At 50.2% G+C, this 12,615-nt stretch overlaps 1 protein-coding gene across 1 annotated transcript; it reads left to right on the top strand.

The window, feature by feature from the left end:
* Window positions 1-4,093: 4,093 nt before the first annotated feature.
* Window positions 4,094-11,009, top strand: RIIAD1 (regulatory subunit of type II PKA R-subunit domain containing 1). The gene is made up of 5 exons (XM_049616253.1): window positions 4,094-4,205; window positions 4,703-4,779; window positions 8,759-8,805; window positions 10,135-10,262; window positions 10,873-11,009. Exons 1-4 carry the CDS (start codon window positions 4,122-4,124, stop codon window positions 10,203-10,205), a joined length of 279 nt encoding a protein of 92 aa, XP_049472210.1. The 5' UTR covers window positions 4,094-4,121; the 3' UTR covers window positions 10,206-10,262; window positions 10,873-11,009.
* The last annotated feature ends 1,606 nt before the right edge of the window (window positions 11,010-12,615 follow it).

Here is a 12,615-nt window from a genome sequence, read left to right as displayed (position 1 = left end):
CACCCTGTCTCCTGTCATTCCCTTCTTCACCCCAGAGTGTGGCTGATGTCCCCACAATGGCACTGATGTCTCTGAAATATGTCCCGACTCAGTCCCAGCAGCCCCCATTCTTCAGCTACCACAGCAGGCAGGCTTCTCCTCTGGACAGGAAGTAATAGTAATAGCCAGTGCTTAGATGACACTTATGGTGTCCCGGGCATTGTTCCAAGTGCTCTATATTTACTAATTTGTTTAAATCTCAGCATGGCCCTATGAGAAAGCTTCTACCATTATCTCCAAATAAAGGTAAGGGAACCGAGGCACTGAGAAATAAAATGGCTTACCCAATGTTGCACAGCTAGAAAGAGAGCTCAGTGAGGGTGGAGCCCAGGTGGTCTGGCTCCTCAGTCCTGAGTTTAACCTCCATATCAAATGCTCCCTGTGGGAGTGGGGACAGTGGTTAAACCTGGCCTTTCTTCCTCTCGTGTCTTCATTTCAGCCCTGTGTGAGAGATGGCCTTCTTTCTACTGCTTGATTCTCTGTTGACCACCTCTCATTCTTCCTTGGCCTGGGTTTGAAGTGTGTGTGTGTGTGTGTGTGTGTGTGTGTGTGTGTGTGAAGATACGATTACACTTTGTCATATTGATGCTCAGGTCCTCCCAGTTGGGCCCCTAAGATGAGCATATTGAGGGGAGCTGGTAGAGGACCCAGTTCTGCGTGGTCAGAACACCTGATGACAGTGCCAGGGAACCAAGAGTGCAGACACATCTGGAAAGTAACTTCCCACACTCCACCCTCACTGCTCCTTTTCTTGCCTCTTAATCTGATCTTGGTATTTATGGAGATGGTAAATAGATCACACCCTCTGAGGATGTCTTGTCAGCAGGTCTGCTGCCCTGCCTCCCGTTTGGGCTTGGGGCTAATCACATTAATTGAAATATTCAACATTTACAAAAATGAATTATAATGAACTCCCCTCACTCCTCCTCCCAGTCAGCAATTGGGGAGACAGCCGCAGGCAGCAGAATGCCTCCAATCCTTTGCTTAGCTTGTGGTTCCCATTTGGAAGGTTTCCATCTGAAAGGAGAGGCAGGGGTAAGGGGAGAAGAGGTGGGAGCTTGCCTCAGGCTATGCTTGCTGGGTGACTGTGGGCACATCTCTGCCCTGGGAGTTAACTCTGGCGGGGAGTAAATCCTACCACTCAGAGGCTATTCTGGGGAGCTGCTCTCCAGGAGGAAATGAGGCTTCCCAGCCCTCGGCCTTCCAAGGTTCTTTCTCTACCTGCCATCCCCAGGCTCACCCTCCTTCTTATTCTGCACTCGATGCTAAGCTGCCCTACATAAAAAGGATGATTGACTTTATAAAGGGAGAGTTCCACTACTGATTTTAGATTCTTAGAAAATGAGAAATGCTGAATAATTGAGATGTTTTTCAGAAAGGGCAAAATGTGGTGGTGGAAATGGTGGGCAGAGCTGCTAGTCACTTGCTGCCCTCAACAACTGAAAGCAGAGGGAGGCCATTTGCAACAGAAACCATGAGCCCATACAAACAACCTATTATATGATCTTCCGTCTGTCAAGGGGCTTCTGTCTCAAATGGAGAGGGAAGACAGGCCAACATCAGGTGCAACAGCGACGACTGAGATGCTGTAAGAAAGCAGAAGTAGTTAGAAGTAGCCTGTCTTGTGTACACAAGAGGGTATTTGGGCCATGGGATGTGATCAGTCAAGAAAGCTGGATTGCTTCTCAAAGCACAAGGAGACCCCAGACTAGCAGAAGGAGGATAGTACTTATTTTATGCATGGGGTGTGAAGATGGAGAAAATTTTACATGCTTACACATGCGTGTGTGTGTGCGCGCGCACTTCCCAGTCCAGACAAGCGCTGTTTGTTTATTTAAAAAAAAATTTTTTTAACGTTTATTCATTTTTGAGGTAGAGAGAGATAGAGCATGAATGGGGGAAGGCCAGAGAGAGAGGGAGACACAGAATCTGAAACAGGCTCCAGGCTCTGAGCTGCCAGCACAGAGCCCGACGCGGGGCTCGAACCCACAGACCGCGAGATCATGACCTGAGCTGAAGTCGGACGCCCAACCGACTGAGCCACCCGGGCGCCCCTGGACAAGTGCTGTTTAATATAATGTGAGCCATATATGTAATTCAAACATTTCTATTGGCCACATTAAGAAAGTTAAAGAAACAACTGAAATTACTTTTACTTTAAGTTTTTATTATTTATTGAGAGAGAGAGAGAGAGAGAGGGAAAGGGAAAGAGGGGGAGAGAGAGTATCCCAAGCAGGCTCTGCACTGTCAGTGCAGAGCCTGATGCAGGTCTTGAAATCATGAACCCAAGAGATCATGACCCGAGCCAAAACCAATAGTCAGACGCTTAACAGACCAAGCCACCCAGGTGTCCCGAAATCACTTTTAATAATAGATTATACTTAACTGATATATCCTAAATATTATTCAAAGTGTTTATATATCTAAACTATCCAACATGTCATCCATATAAAGATTGTTAAGAGGTTTTACTTCTTCAAAATCTACATGTTCAAGGGGCACCTGGGTGGCTCACTTGGTTGTGCATCCGACTCGATTTTGGCTCAGATCACGATCTCAGGGTTGTGGGACAGAGCCCAGTGTCAGGCTCCACACTGAGCATGGAGCCTGCTTAAGACTCTCTCTCTCTCTCTCTCTCTCTCTCTCTCGATCTCTCTCTCTCTGCCCCTCTCCCCCACTCATGCTCTCTTTCTTTCTCTAAAAATAAGTTTAAAACAAACAAAGTATGTGTTCAAAATCCAGTGTGTATTTTACACTTGATAACACATCTGATACAGAAACATTTTGACTGCCGAACACCCACCGGTGGCTCGTGGTGACCATATCGGGTGATGCAGCTTAAGGGTTTCCCTCACTAGCTTCTCTTGGGGGTGCAGGGGCAGGAAGAGACCGGTCTTGGCCAACAAGAACCACCACCTCTGATTAACCTCTGCTCCTGCTTGAAAAAAATCACTTGTGACAGATGGCAGCTTATCTACTTCTCTGTTAACTCTTTCTCCTAAAAACCAGACAAACAACCACAATGATTGCTAACCTGAATGAGATTCCTGGGAAGAGGCCTGTAGCTCACTACCTAATCTACCTTCAGTGATTTTTCCCTGGCTTGGGAACTGCCAACATTTTCACTTCTTCTCCTCCATCTTTGCTGAGAAGGATAGAGGCAGACCACAGAAAGACCCCCTCAGAGCCATGGCCCAATGGTGGGCTTGTTTCTCCTTGGGCAGTGGTTCCCAAATCTGAAAGACCAGCCTTCCTTCTGAGCTCTTTTCCCTGTTCTCCAGAAGGCCTTTCCTGGGCATGATCTCTGGGTGTGCAAAAACCAGCATGGTGTGTGTTGACAAGGCTCCTGCCCTTTCCAGGCCTATTTCCAGCTCTCTGGCTTTAGGTTTCACTTTCTTTTCTTAATTAGACACTAGAAGAACCCACCTTGAAGACCAACTGCCTTTCCCCTCCTCTGTTCAACTGGGAGTGGGAGGGATAATTTAGAATTTAGGAGGAGCACGTTGTCTCCACAAGAAAGTCAGTCCAAGAGGGGAAACATCTGGCAAGAGCCCCCCCCCCCCCCCCCCCCTCTCTGGCGTGAGAACGTTCCTTCCTTTGCAGAACTCCTTCCTTTGCAGAACTCCGTTCACTCCATCCTTTGGGATGCTTTCAGGCTGCTAAGTGTCAAGTGTCTACAGGACTGATGGAGGGGTTCAGCGGAAGGGGAAGAAGCTTGAATCCTCTCTCCCTACTATTAGGTTTCAACAGTTGCCAAACAAGGGAGAGGGTTAGGAGCCAGATTCTGGGAGACTGCTAATTTAGGAATCCCTTTTCCAGTTTTCCTCTAGAGCCTAGAAAAAACACTATGTGAGGCTGGGTGGGGTCCAGAAGGGCCCATTCCATATACAACCACGACGGGAAATGAGCCCCCACTCTGGGGAAGCAGATCTCGCGGACAGCAGCCCGAAGTTACTCCTCGGCCTCAGAGCGGCCCCCGCACTACTTGCCCCAACCCCGCCCCGCGCGCCGGAGAGAGCCGGATTTGGGGGGGGCGGGGCCTCTTCGGCCGCGTGGCCCGTCGCCTTGACGACCCGGACAAGATGGCGACGCTGCAGGGCGGGTTTCTGGGGCCGGACCCCGGGGCGCTGAGCCCCGCGCAGCAGGAGCAGCTAAGCCAATTCAAAGTGGGTGCGCCCCCCACTCCCGCCTCCGTCAAAGGGCGGCTCCCCCGGGACGGGGGGGCCGCAGACGGGGGGAAGTCCGGGAGGAGGAGCGCGAGGGCCGGTTCCCGGGTAAAGGGGCGGACGGCTGGGGGGGCCCCCGGCGGACCCCTGGGCTCGGGGGCCCTAAACCGAGCCCGACAGGCGCCTGCAGGAAGAACTACAGCGGGCATTTAGACGGGGAAGTGGATCGAAGTTATTACCGGAGACAGTACCTTCGATCCAGACAAGAACTTCCGGGCGGTGGAGACCCGTCCTTAGTAATGGCCCCTGAGCCCGAGCAGGCGGCGGCGTGGGGGTGTTGATCTGTAAGAAAGCAGGCGGCTTGAAATGTCACACATCCCGGGGAGAGACCCAGGTCAGAGGCTCATCTTGTTTCCCCAAGGCCTCACCCCCGCAGGTCTTGAACCCTGAAATCTGGCTCCTCATGGAGCGTGACCTTTTTGCTCTCGTCCCCCCAGATTCAGACTCGGATTGCTAACGAAAAATACCTAAGGACGCACAAAGAAGTGGAGTTGCTCATAAGTGGTTTCTTCAGGTAGGTGGTTTTCCCAGCCGGCCACAACTAGTGGGAAATATGACCAGATCTTGGCTGCGGAGACATGAGTGTGACTGACCGCTTCTTTCTTTAAACACTCCTTATTGCTGCCTTTAGGGTCAGAAAGGTATTGTGTGTGTGTGTGTGTGTGTGTGTGTGTGTGTGTGTGTACACATATAAATATATTTTAAAGGTTGAGAATATTTTATTTTTTATTAAAAGTTTTTTTTTTTTAATGTTTATTTTTGAGAGAGACAGAGCATGAGCTCTGTCTTCATTTTTGAGGTAGAGAGAGATAGAGCATGAATGGGGGAAGGCCAGAGAGAGAGGGAGACACAGAATCTGAAGCAGGTTCCAGGCTCTGACCTGTCAGCACAGAGCCCTTTGCCTGGGGCTCGAACTCATGAACCATGAGATCACGACCTGAGCCAAAGCTGGATGCTTAACTGGCTGAGCCACCCAGGCACCTCAAAAGTTAGAGAATATTTTAAAATTGAGTTTTTTCTAACTCTGGGATTTGTGGCACCCAGAGTGTTCTTAAGTTATCTCTAGAGGTTTTCTTCAGTTATCTCTCAATTCTCAAAAATATGAATATTCAGTCATTTTAGCTGTAAGGGTAAGTATGTATCTTCTGACACTTGGAAGAGGTAATTTGGCATTGAGAAACTCAACAGGCAGCCATTGGGTGTAGGACACTATTTTGTTATTTTTGACACTCCTTTTTGTCTTTCCTGGATCTTACCGTTTGTTCTTCATATCCTAGTCATTTCTCCAATGGCAGCAGCTTCTCACAGGGCAGATAGGAGATGGAGAAAAGGAAAATAGAAACTTCTCTGTGAAGGTTGGTTTATTTGGGCCAGGCATAAGGCTTGGGCAAAAAATAGTTTAGGGGTCTTTTGTCAATGTCAGTCCTGGGGAACAGGCCATCACTTTTGCACTTTTTCTTTTTCTTTTTTTTTAAAGTTTAATCATTAGAGTGTGTGTACCCGCATAAGAGGAGGTGGGGGTGGGGTACAGACAGTGAGGGAGAGAGAGAGAATCCCAAGCAGGCTTCGTGCTGTCAATGCAGAGCCCCGCGTGGGGCTCGATCACGAACCGTGAGATCACGACCTGAGCCGAGATTAAGAGTTGTGTGCTTAACCGACGGAGCTGCCCAGGCGCCCCTTTGTACTTTTTCTTCTAAAGGGAAGTAAAGGTTGACATCATTCATATCCAGGAAGCTTGCAGTCCACATTAGGAATGACTCCAGCAGGGAGGTTAGGGAGAGATGTTAAAAGCCTGAATTAAATCATTTGCATTGTTCACAAACACAAGGTGGTGAATGAAAAGGGTGGTGTTTTAGTCACATGTCAGGGATGGCCCAACTTCTCTGTCCAGGAAGTTTCTAGGAAGAACTGGGTGTCTGCCTGGCTGCTTCAAGAATAGCCCCTTCTCTTCCTTATTATTCCTACCTTCCAGGCCAGGGAAGCCGCCAGGATTTTCCCTTTGCTGATCTTGAAGCTACCTACAGGAAATTCTCCTGGCCCCTTTTAGGCCTTTCTCTTTCTGAGGTGGAGGTGGGAGGAGGAGAGGAAGTGTACTGGATACTTCAGATGGTTGTCCCCTTGGGAAAAGAGGAAGGGAGAGGAAGGGATGGAATTCTGGACAGCATACCTGCCCTCACCTGTTCTTCAGGTCTCTGTTCTAGACTCACTCTAACCCATGAGAAGCTCCAAAGTGTTTTTGTTGGGAAGCAAGCTCTCCACTTGGGTTTTCCAGATCCTAATGATTTATGGTCATTCAGTCACAGTTTTCCAGGGTATACTTGTACACACTGTATGGAACTCTTAATATCTTGAATTTTGGACCTGAAAAATGGGAAGAGTAGGGAAATTGTAGAAAGGCATTATTAAATATTTTAGTATATAGCTAGGCAGATGAATCTTCCCAAAGTTTAGAAGTGATAGTGTCATTCCTTGGCTGGAAAAATCTTCAGTGACTCTACAGTATTGCCCCCTCTGCCTTTTTTTTTTTTTAACATTCTGTTGAAATGTAATAAAAAGTAGCATACCCTAACCTGGGTGAACTTTCACAAGATGTAGAATATACATGGTACTAGGGTCCAGATCAAGAAATAGAACCTGACTAGCCCCTCAGACCCTTCCAAGGGGCCCTTGGCCCCTTCCAAGCACAAACCCCCCCAAAATGTAGCCAGGATCCTGACTTGTCTTAGCACAGATTTGTTTTGCCTTTTTTGCACTTTAGTAAGTGGAATTCTACAGTTCATGCTCTTTTGTGACAGTTGCTCAATGGTATCTCCTAGATCCGCGCCCCCCCCACCCCCCATTCTCATGCCGGGTATGTTCCACTTTGGGACTAGTCTGTTATTCACCCACCCCCTTGCCTCCTGAACTGAGTGTAATCGTCTCTCCCTGGCCTTCCAGCTCTCCATAATACAGCCCCTTTGCTTTCCCCTGCTCTGTGTGCCTGCCCCCCAACCCAGCCAGACGGAACCTCATCATTCCACTGACCCCATTGACATTGTCGAGGGTGCTGACACTCCAAGTGCTCTTCTGACCCTGGGGTTTCAAAGGTGGACAGGACCCAGTCCCTACCCTGAGGAGTTCACCATCCACAGAACACGGGCTGTTTCCTTTCATGTCTGGGCCTTTGCTGCCCCCCTCGGTGTGGGATGCCCTTGTCCTGTCTACTGAAATCTCACATGCACCTCAAGGGGTGCCAGCTGCTCTGTGAAGATTCCCCCCGCCGCTCTCAGTAACTTTCTCCCTGTCTGCAGCACACTGTTAACACCCTCTTATAGCCCTTCCTGGAGGTTGCTTGGCCTTTTGGACATTTGAGAACTTACCCCTTCTCGGGGCGCCTGGGTGGCTCAGTCGGTTAGGCATCCGACTGTGGCTCAGGTCATGATCTCGCGGTCCATGAGTTCAAGCCCCGCGTCAGGCTCTGTGCTGACAGCTCAGAGCCTGGAGCCTGTTTCAGATTCTGTGTCTCCCTCTCTCTCTGACCCTCCCCCGTTCGTGCTGTCTCTCCCTGTCTCAAAAATAAATAAACGTTAAAAAAAAAAAAAGAACTTACTCCTTCTCTTTTACTTGACTAATTTCTTTGAGGAGGTGCTGTATTTTATCTTAAAAAAAAAAAAATCATTCCCTCGTATCCAGTATAGTCACTTAAACAAAATCTGTGCTCAGTAATTCTCAAATGGAATTCAAGGAGGAGGGAGGCCAAATTCTTAAAGCTTGGGAGGCAGGGCTTTCTGGGTGGGGAGGCCTTCCAGGCTGGTGGGCAAGGGCATCCGTGGCCGACGGGATGTGATGTAGAGAGCACTGACCTTGGCACCACAAGACCTGGGCCCTTGGCCCTGTATTTACTCACTTTATGAACTTGGGCAAATGATTAACCTTTTGAAGGTTTGATTTCTTTCATATGTAAAATGGAGTGGGCTCATTGCTGTTTCCCAGGGTTGTAAAGTGAGATAACATTTGTGAACATTCTTTATGAACCATAAAACTCTGTGAGGGACCAGGCCCCACCGGCAGCTCAAGTTCATCTTCTCGGCTTTGTTGATGGTATTGTCCCCTGGCCCCTGTGGGAATCCATGGTTGAACGTGGTCCTCGGGCTGTGGGGTTGTGTATCTGTGCCTCGAGGACTAGGCAGTGGGCCTTCACCGCCCGCCCGTGGCTTGACCTCCGGTTATGTGAAAATGTTTGTTGAATGAATGACAAGCCTCGCTGGGCTGTGGCGCAGCTGTCCTGGGGGGGGGCAAGCAATGCTCGGGCTTAGTGCCATCTGGAACACTTTGCCCCCTGCCTCTGAGCAGGACCCAAAGGACAGTCACCAGTGGGAGGGTCTTTGTCGGGAGCCCTCCAGCTGACCCCTGGGCGGGTCCATTCCCTGAAAGTGCGGGACCCACAGCCCAGCCCGAGCATGGCCTGGCTTCAAGCCAGCTTTACTCCTGCCCTTATCCCTCATGTTTTCCAGAGAAATGTTTTTGAAAAGACCGGACGACATCCAAGAATTTGCTGCAGGTAAGGCAGCGTCGGTTTTGGTGTCTGAGAAACCAGCACGTTTGCATTATCGCAGATTTGGACTCCGGACGAGCCCACGATTCTCCCTGGGAGTCTGGGTACCTATTCACCTGATGTCCCCCCAGGGAGCTTTGTTCAGAAGGCCCTTTCTTCCACTGCCACTTCCTCAAAATGAGGACAGATCAGAAAGGAGGCGGAGCTTCCTCCTGGTGAGAACCATGAGAATTTTGAGATTCCCAGAGGAACATACTGGCAGCTCTTTTTTTTTTTAAATGTTTATTTTTGAGAAAGACACACACACACACACACACACACACACACACGCCCCGAGCATGAGCAGGGGAGGGGCAGAAAGAGAGGGAGACACAGAATCCGAAGCAGGTTCCAGGCTCTGAGCTGTCAGCAGGGAGCCTGACATGGGGCTTAACGAAGCCTTAACCTGTATTTAAGCGGAAGCTTACTCGCAGCTCTTTCCCCGCCCCAGGAATCCTAAAGCAGGGTTCTCCCCCCTGGCTACGCATTAGAATCACCTGGGGAGCTTTTAAGAAATGCCTTCTAAGAAATGCTGATGCCTAGGCATACTCCCTGAGGTGATTATTTAATTAGCCCGGGGTTGGGGCCCAGCCCCGCAGTTGTAAAGGCTCCCCAGGTTATCCTAATGGGCTCCACTACCTCCTACTCCCCAGCCGCTGGCTTAAGGTCAAAGGTATTTAGAAGGAAGGGCTGGGTTGGACGCTTTCTTGGGTCCTGTTAGCCCAGGGAGTGGTTTTGGCCTCGCACCATTTCTGAGTGAGTCTAGTGCGTCTTTGCTGCCACAGCAGATGCCGCCTCTGATTCACATCATGCCTGGTGTATGAAAACCCTCCTCTGGCGTCATCGTGTGAGAGCCTGGCTCTCTTCGGAGAGGATATTCTCAGAGAGGAGAGGGCGTGATGTCTCCTAGACGAGCTGGCAAGCTAAGCTGAGGCAAGAATAACACTTGGCATTTGTTTGGGCCCCAGGATGGGCCGGGAGCAGAAAACCCCGAGATCCCTTAGCCCTCTGATGGCTCCCTGTGTTTCAGCACGCCGACAGGCTGCCGGGCAGCAGGTAATGGACCGGAGCCATCCTGTGTAAGTCCTTCCTGGGAAGGCCTGAGCTGGCAGGCTCGGGCGGGGACAGCGACCTCCGGATCTGCTGTGACCTCTCCCTGTACCTCGGAAAGCTGGGCTGCCGGGAACAGCCCTACTGAGGCCGAGCCATGCTGGCTTTTGAGCCGAGTAAGCCGTCTCCCTCCCTGCCTTTTCCCCTTGGGTTTAGATAATTTTCTCTTTTCGATTCTTATCCCAGAGTATTTCACGGATCCAAGACTTCCCAACAAGATTCACATGCAGCTAATTAAGGAGAAGAAAGCAGCTTAATTAGCAGAATCTTGATGCTCAGCTGCTGAGAGAGACCAGCAAGAACACAGCCTCAGGGTGGGTGTTAACCTCACTTACAGACAGAGGCTTCTTTACTCCTGTCAAAATAAGCACCGTGTTCCCATGTTCTCTGCCGGGTGGGAAGGAAACCAAAGGGAGAAGCTGCAGAGAAGTTTCATACAGTGTTTAGTTTTCTTGACACTATTTTGGGGAATTAGGGACTGTGAAGAGCGGCCCAGGGTTTGTCTGGCATGTCCATGGCAGGAAGAGACATCTGTCTTCTGAGCCTAGTGAAATGCAGGCGTGTGGGAGTGAAGGGAGTGAAGAGAGCCAGGGAAATGGGGGGGTAGGGCCCGCTCTGCCCGCACTCTGCTGTGGGACTGCAGGGCCCCGAGTGCTCCCATAGTGCCCTTTTCTTTAAGCCCCTGGTGCGGGGCTTCCCATTGCTTCTGGAAGGGGCAGGAGCAGTTTCCCTCCTTGCATCTTGGGCTGGGGGCTTTCCTGCTTGGTGGAGGGGGGACATCTTTATACCAGGCTCTGCCATGAGGGCCATCTCACATTTTTCAGGCAGGATGATTTCTGAAGTGATTTTGTGGGCTGGGATTGTTTGGTGTGAGGTGGGACAGGGCCACGTTCCTGATTTAACAGCACCGTTTGTGTTTTGCAGGACTGCCTGGAAGCAGGAGAGCCCTGGTGCCATCAGTGTGGGTTTCCAGGCCGCCTCGGGCCTGGTCTGCTTGCAGGCTTACAAAGGCTTGCAAAGCTACTCATTAAAAACAGATGTTTCCGCTGTATTTCACTCCAGAGGAGGAAGTCCTTCTGTGTGGGGGTAGCTCTGCTCCCACTCTGACCCACTAGGCCAGCCCGCCTCTTGCTCCCAGGGCCAGGGCTGGACAGAACAGGGATGGGGACCCTGTGGAGACTGCAACTGATTGGGGTGGAAACAAGCTGAGCCCACGCTTCAGTGGGGCTCTTTGAGGTTTTTTCCTTCATCTTCCCTCCTGGGTTACTGTACAGAGTGTGCGGGCGATGACGAACCTCTTTAGCAGTGACACCAGAACCCGCTGGAAGGACAGTGAGAAAACGAGATGGGACCGAGAAAGCCTATTTAAGGTAATGTGTCTTGTGAAATATGACTAACAGGTGACTCAAGAGGTGGTGGAATTTGTTCTTGAGGATTTTTAGCAACAAGCCACCCGTCCATTTGGTTTTCAGCTAACAGGCAGGGGAGTGGGCCAGTTGGCCTTGAGGGGTCCTTTCCAGGCCCAGAAGGCATAGATGTTTCCTGTGTTTATGCCCCACCTCTCTGACCTCCACATCCCACTGTTTGAAGGACCTCTCACCTGTGTGTCTTGTGTCCACATCACCATAGCAACAGGCACAGCCACAAGCAGTCTCGTCCATCTTGTTCCCAGCTGCCAGCACCTGCCATAGTAGAAGAGCATCTCAAGAACTATTAAAACTATGCATGATAAGCTATAGAACAGGAACCTGAGGAGTTATTTGGGTACTTTCAGAATCACACTTCAGCAGCTGTGGCTCCAACAGTGAGGTGTCCCTGTTTAGAAAATCTGAACGAAGTCTTCAGCAGAAAACACACATGTGCTGAGGACCTCTGATGTGAAGTGTTAAATTAGACACTCTTGGAAACTTTCCTGGGAGGAGAGGCCTGCAACAAGGTGGAGAGAGAACGAGGTGTTTTTCAGATGCTTGAGTGTATGATGCGATCCTGCGAGGGTACAGTGGCTCATTCCTGGGGGGTTTCCTGGCAGGAAGAAGAAATGCATTTTTTTTTTAATTTTTTTTTTTTTTAACGTTTATTTATTTTTGAGACAGAGAGAGACAAAGCACAAACAGGTGAGGGTCAGAGAGAGGGAGACACAGAATCTGAAACAGGCTCCAGGCTCTGAGCTGTCAGCACAGAGCCCGACGCGGGGCTCGAACTCACGGACCGCGAGATCATGACCTGGGCCGAAGTCGGCCACTTAACCGACTGAGCCACCCAGGCGCCCCAAGAAATGCATTTTGATTAGCATGTATTTGCGAGCCAAGGAAAGCATGCGTTTGGCACATGGTCACAGTGCACCTGCTCTGTGGGACACAGTCTGCCAGGTCCACCAGGTGCGGTGGGGAGGCCATCCTGCCACGTGCTGGCTTAAAGTCTGGGAGGAGATGTGCAGGTTTTCTCCCCAAACCTTAACCGTTTGGATCTCTCGCCTTTTAGACTGAAAGCTCCATCAGAGCAGGGACCAAATCTATAAACCGGACTTGTTCAGTGCTGAGTTTCTGACTTCCGCCCCAGTGTCTGGCACACAGCTAGTGCTCAGTGACCATCTGTGGAAAGAATGAATGCTTGCATAACTGAGTGAGCAGTCGTGTTATATCAGCCACTATAAAGGCTAGAATGTAG

This window comes from Panthera uncia, assembly GCF_023721935.1.
Source record: "Panthera uncia isolate 11264 chromosome C1 unlocalized genomic scaffold, Puncia_PCG_1.0 HiC_scaffold_4, whole genome shotgun sequence".
NCBI classification, from domain to species: domain Eukaryota; kingdom Metazoa; phylum Chordata; class Mammalia; order Carnivora; family Felidae; genus Panthera; species Panthera uncia.
Note: the sequence above shows the minus strand (reverse complement) of the source record. Positions and strands in the feature narration are given on the sequence as shown.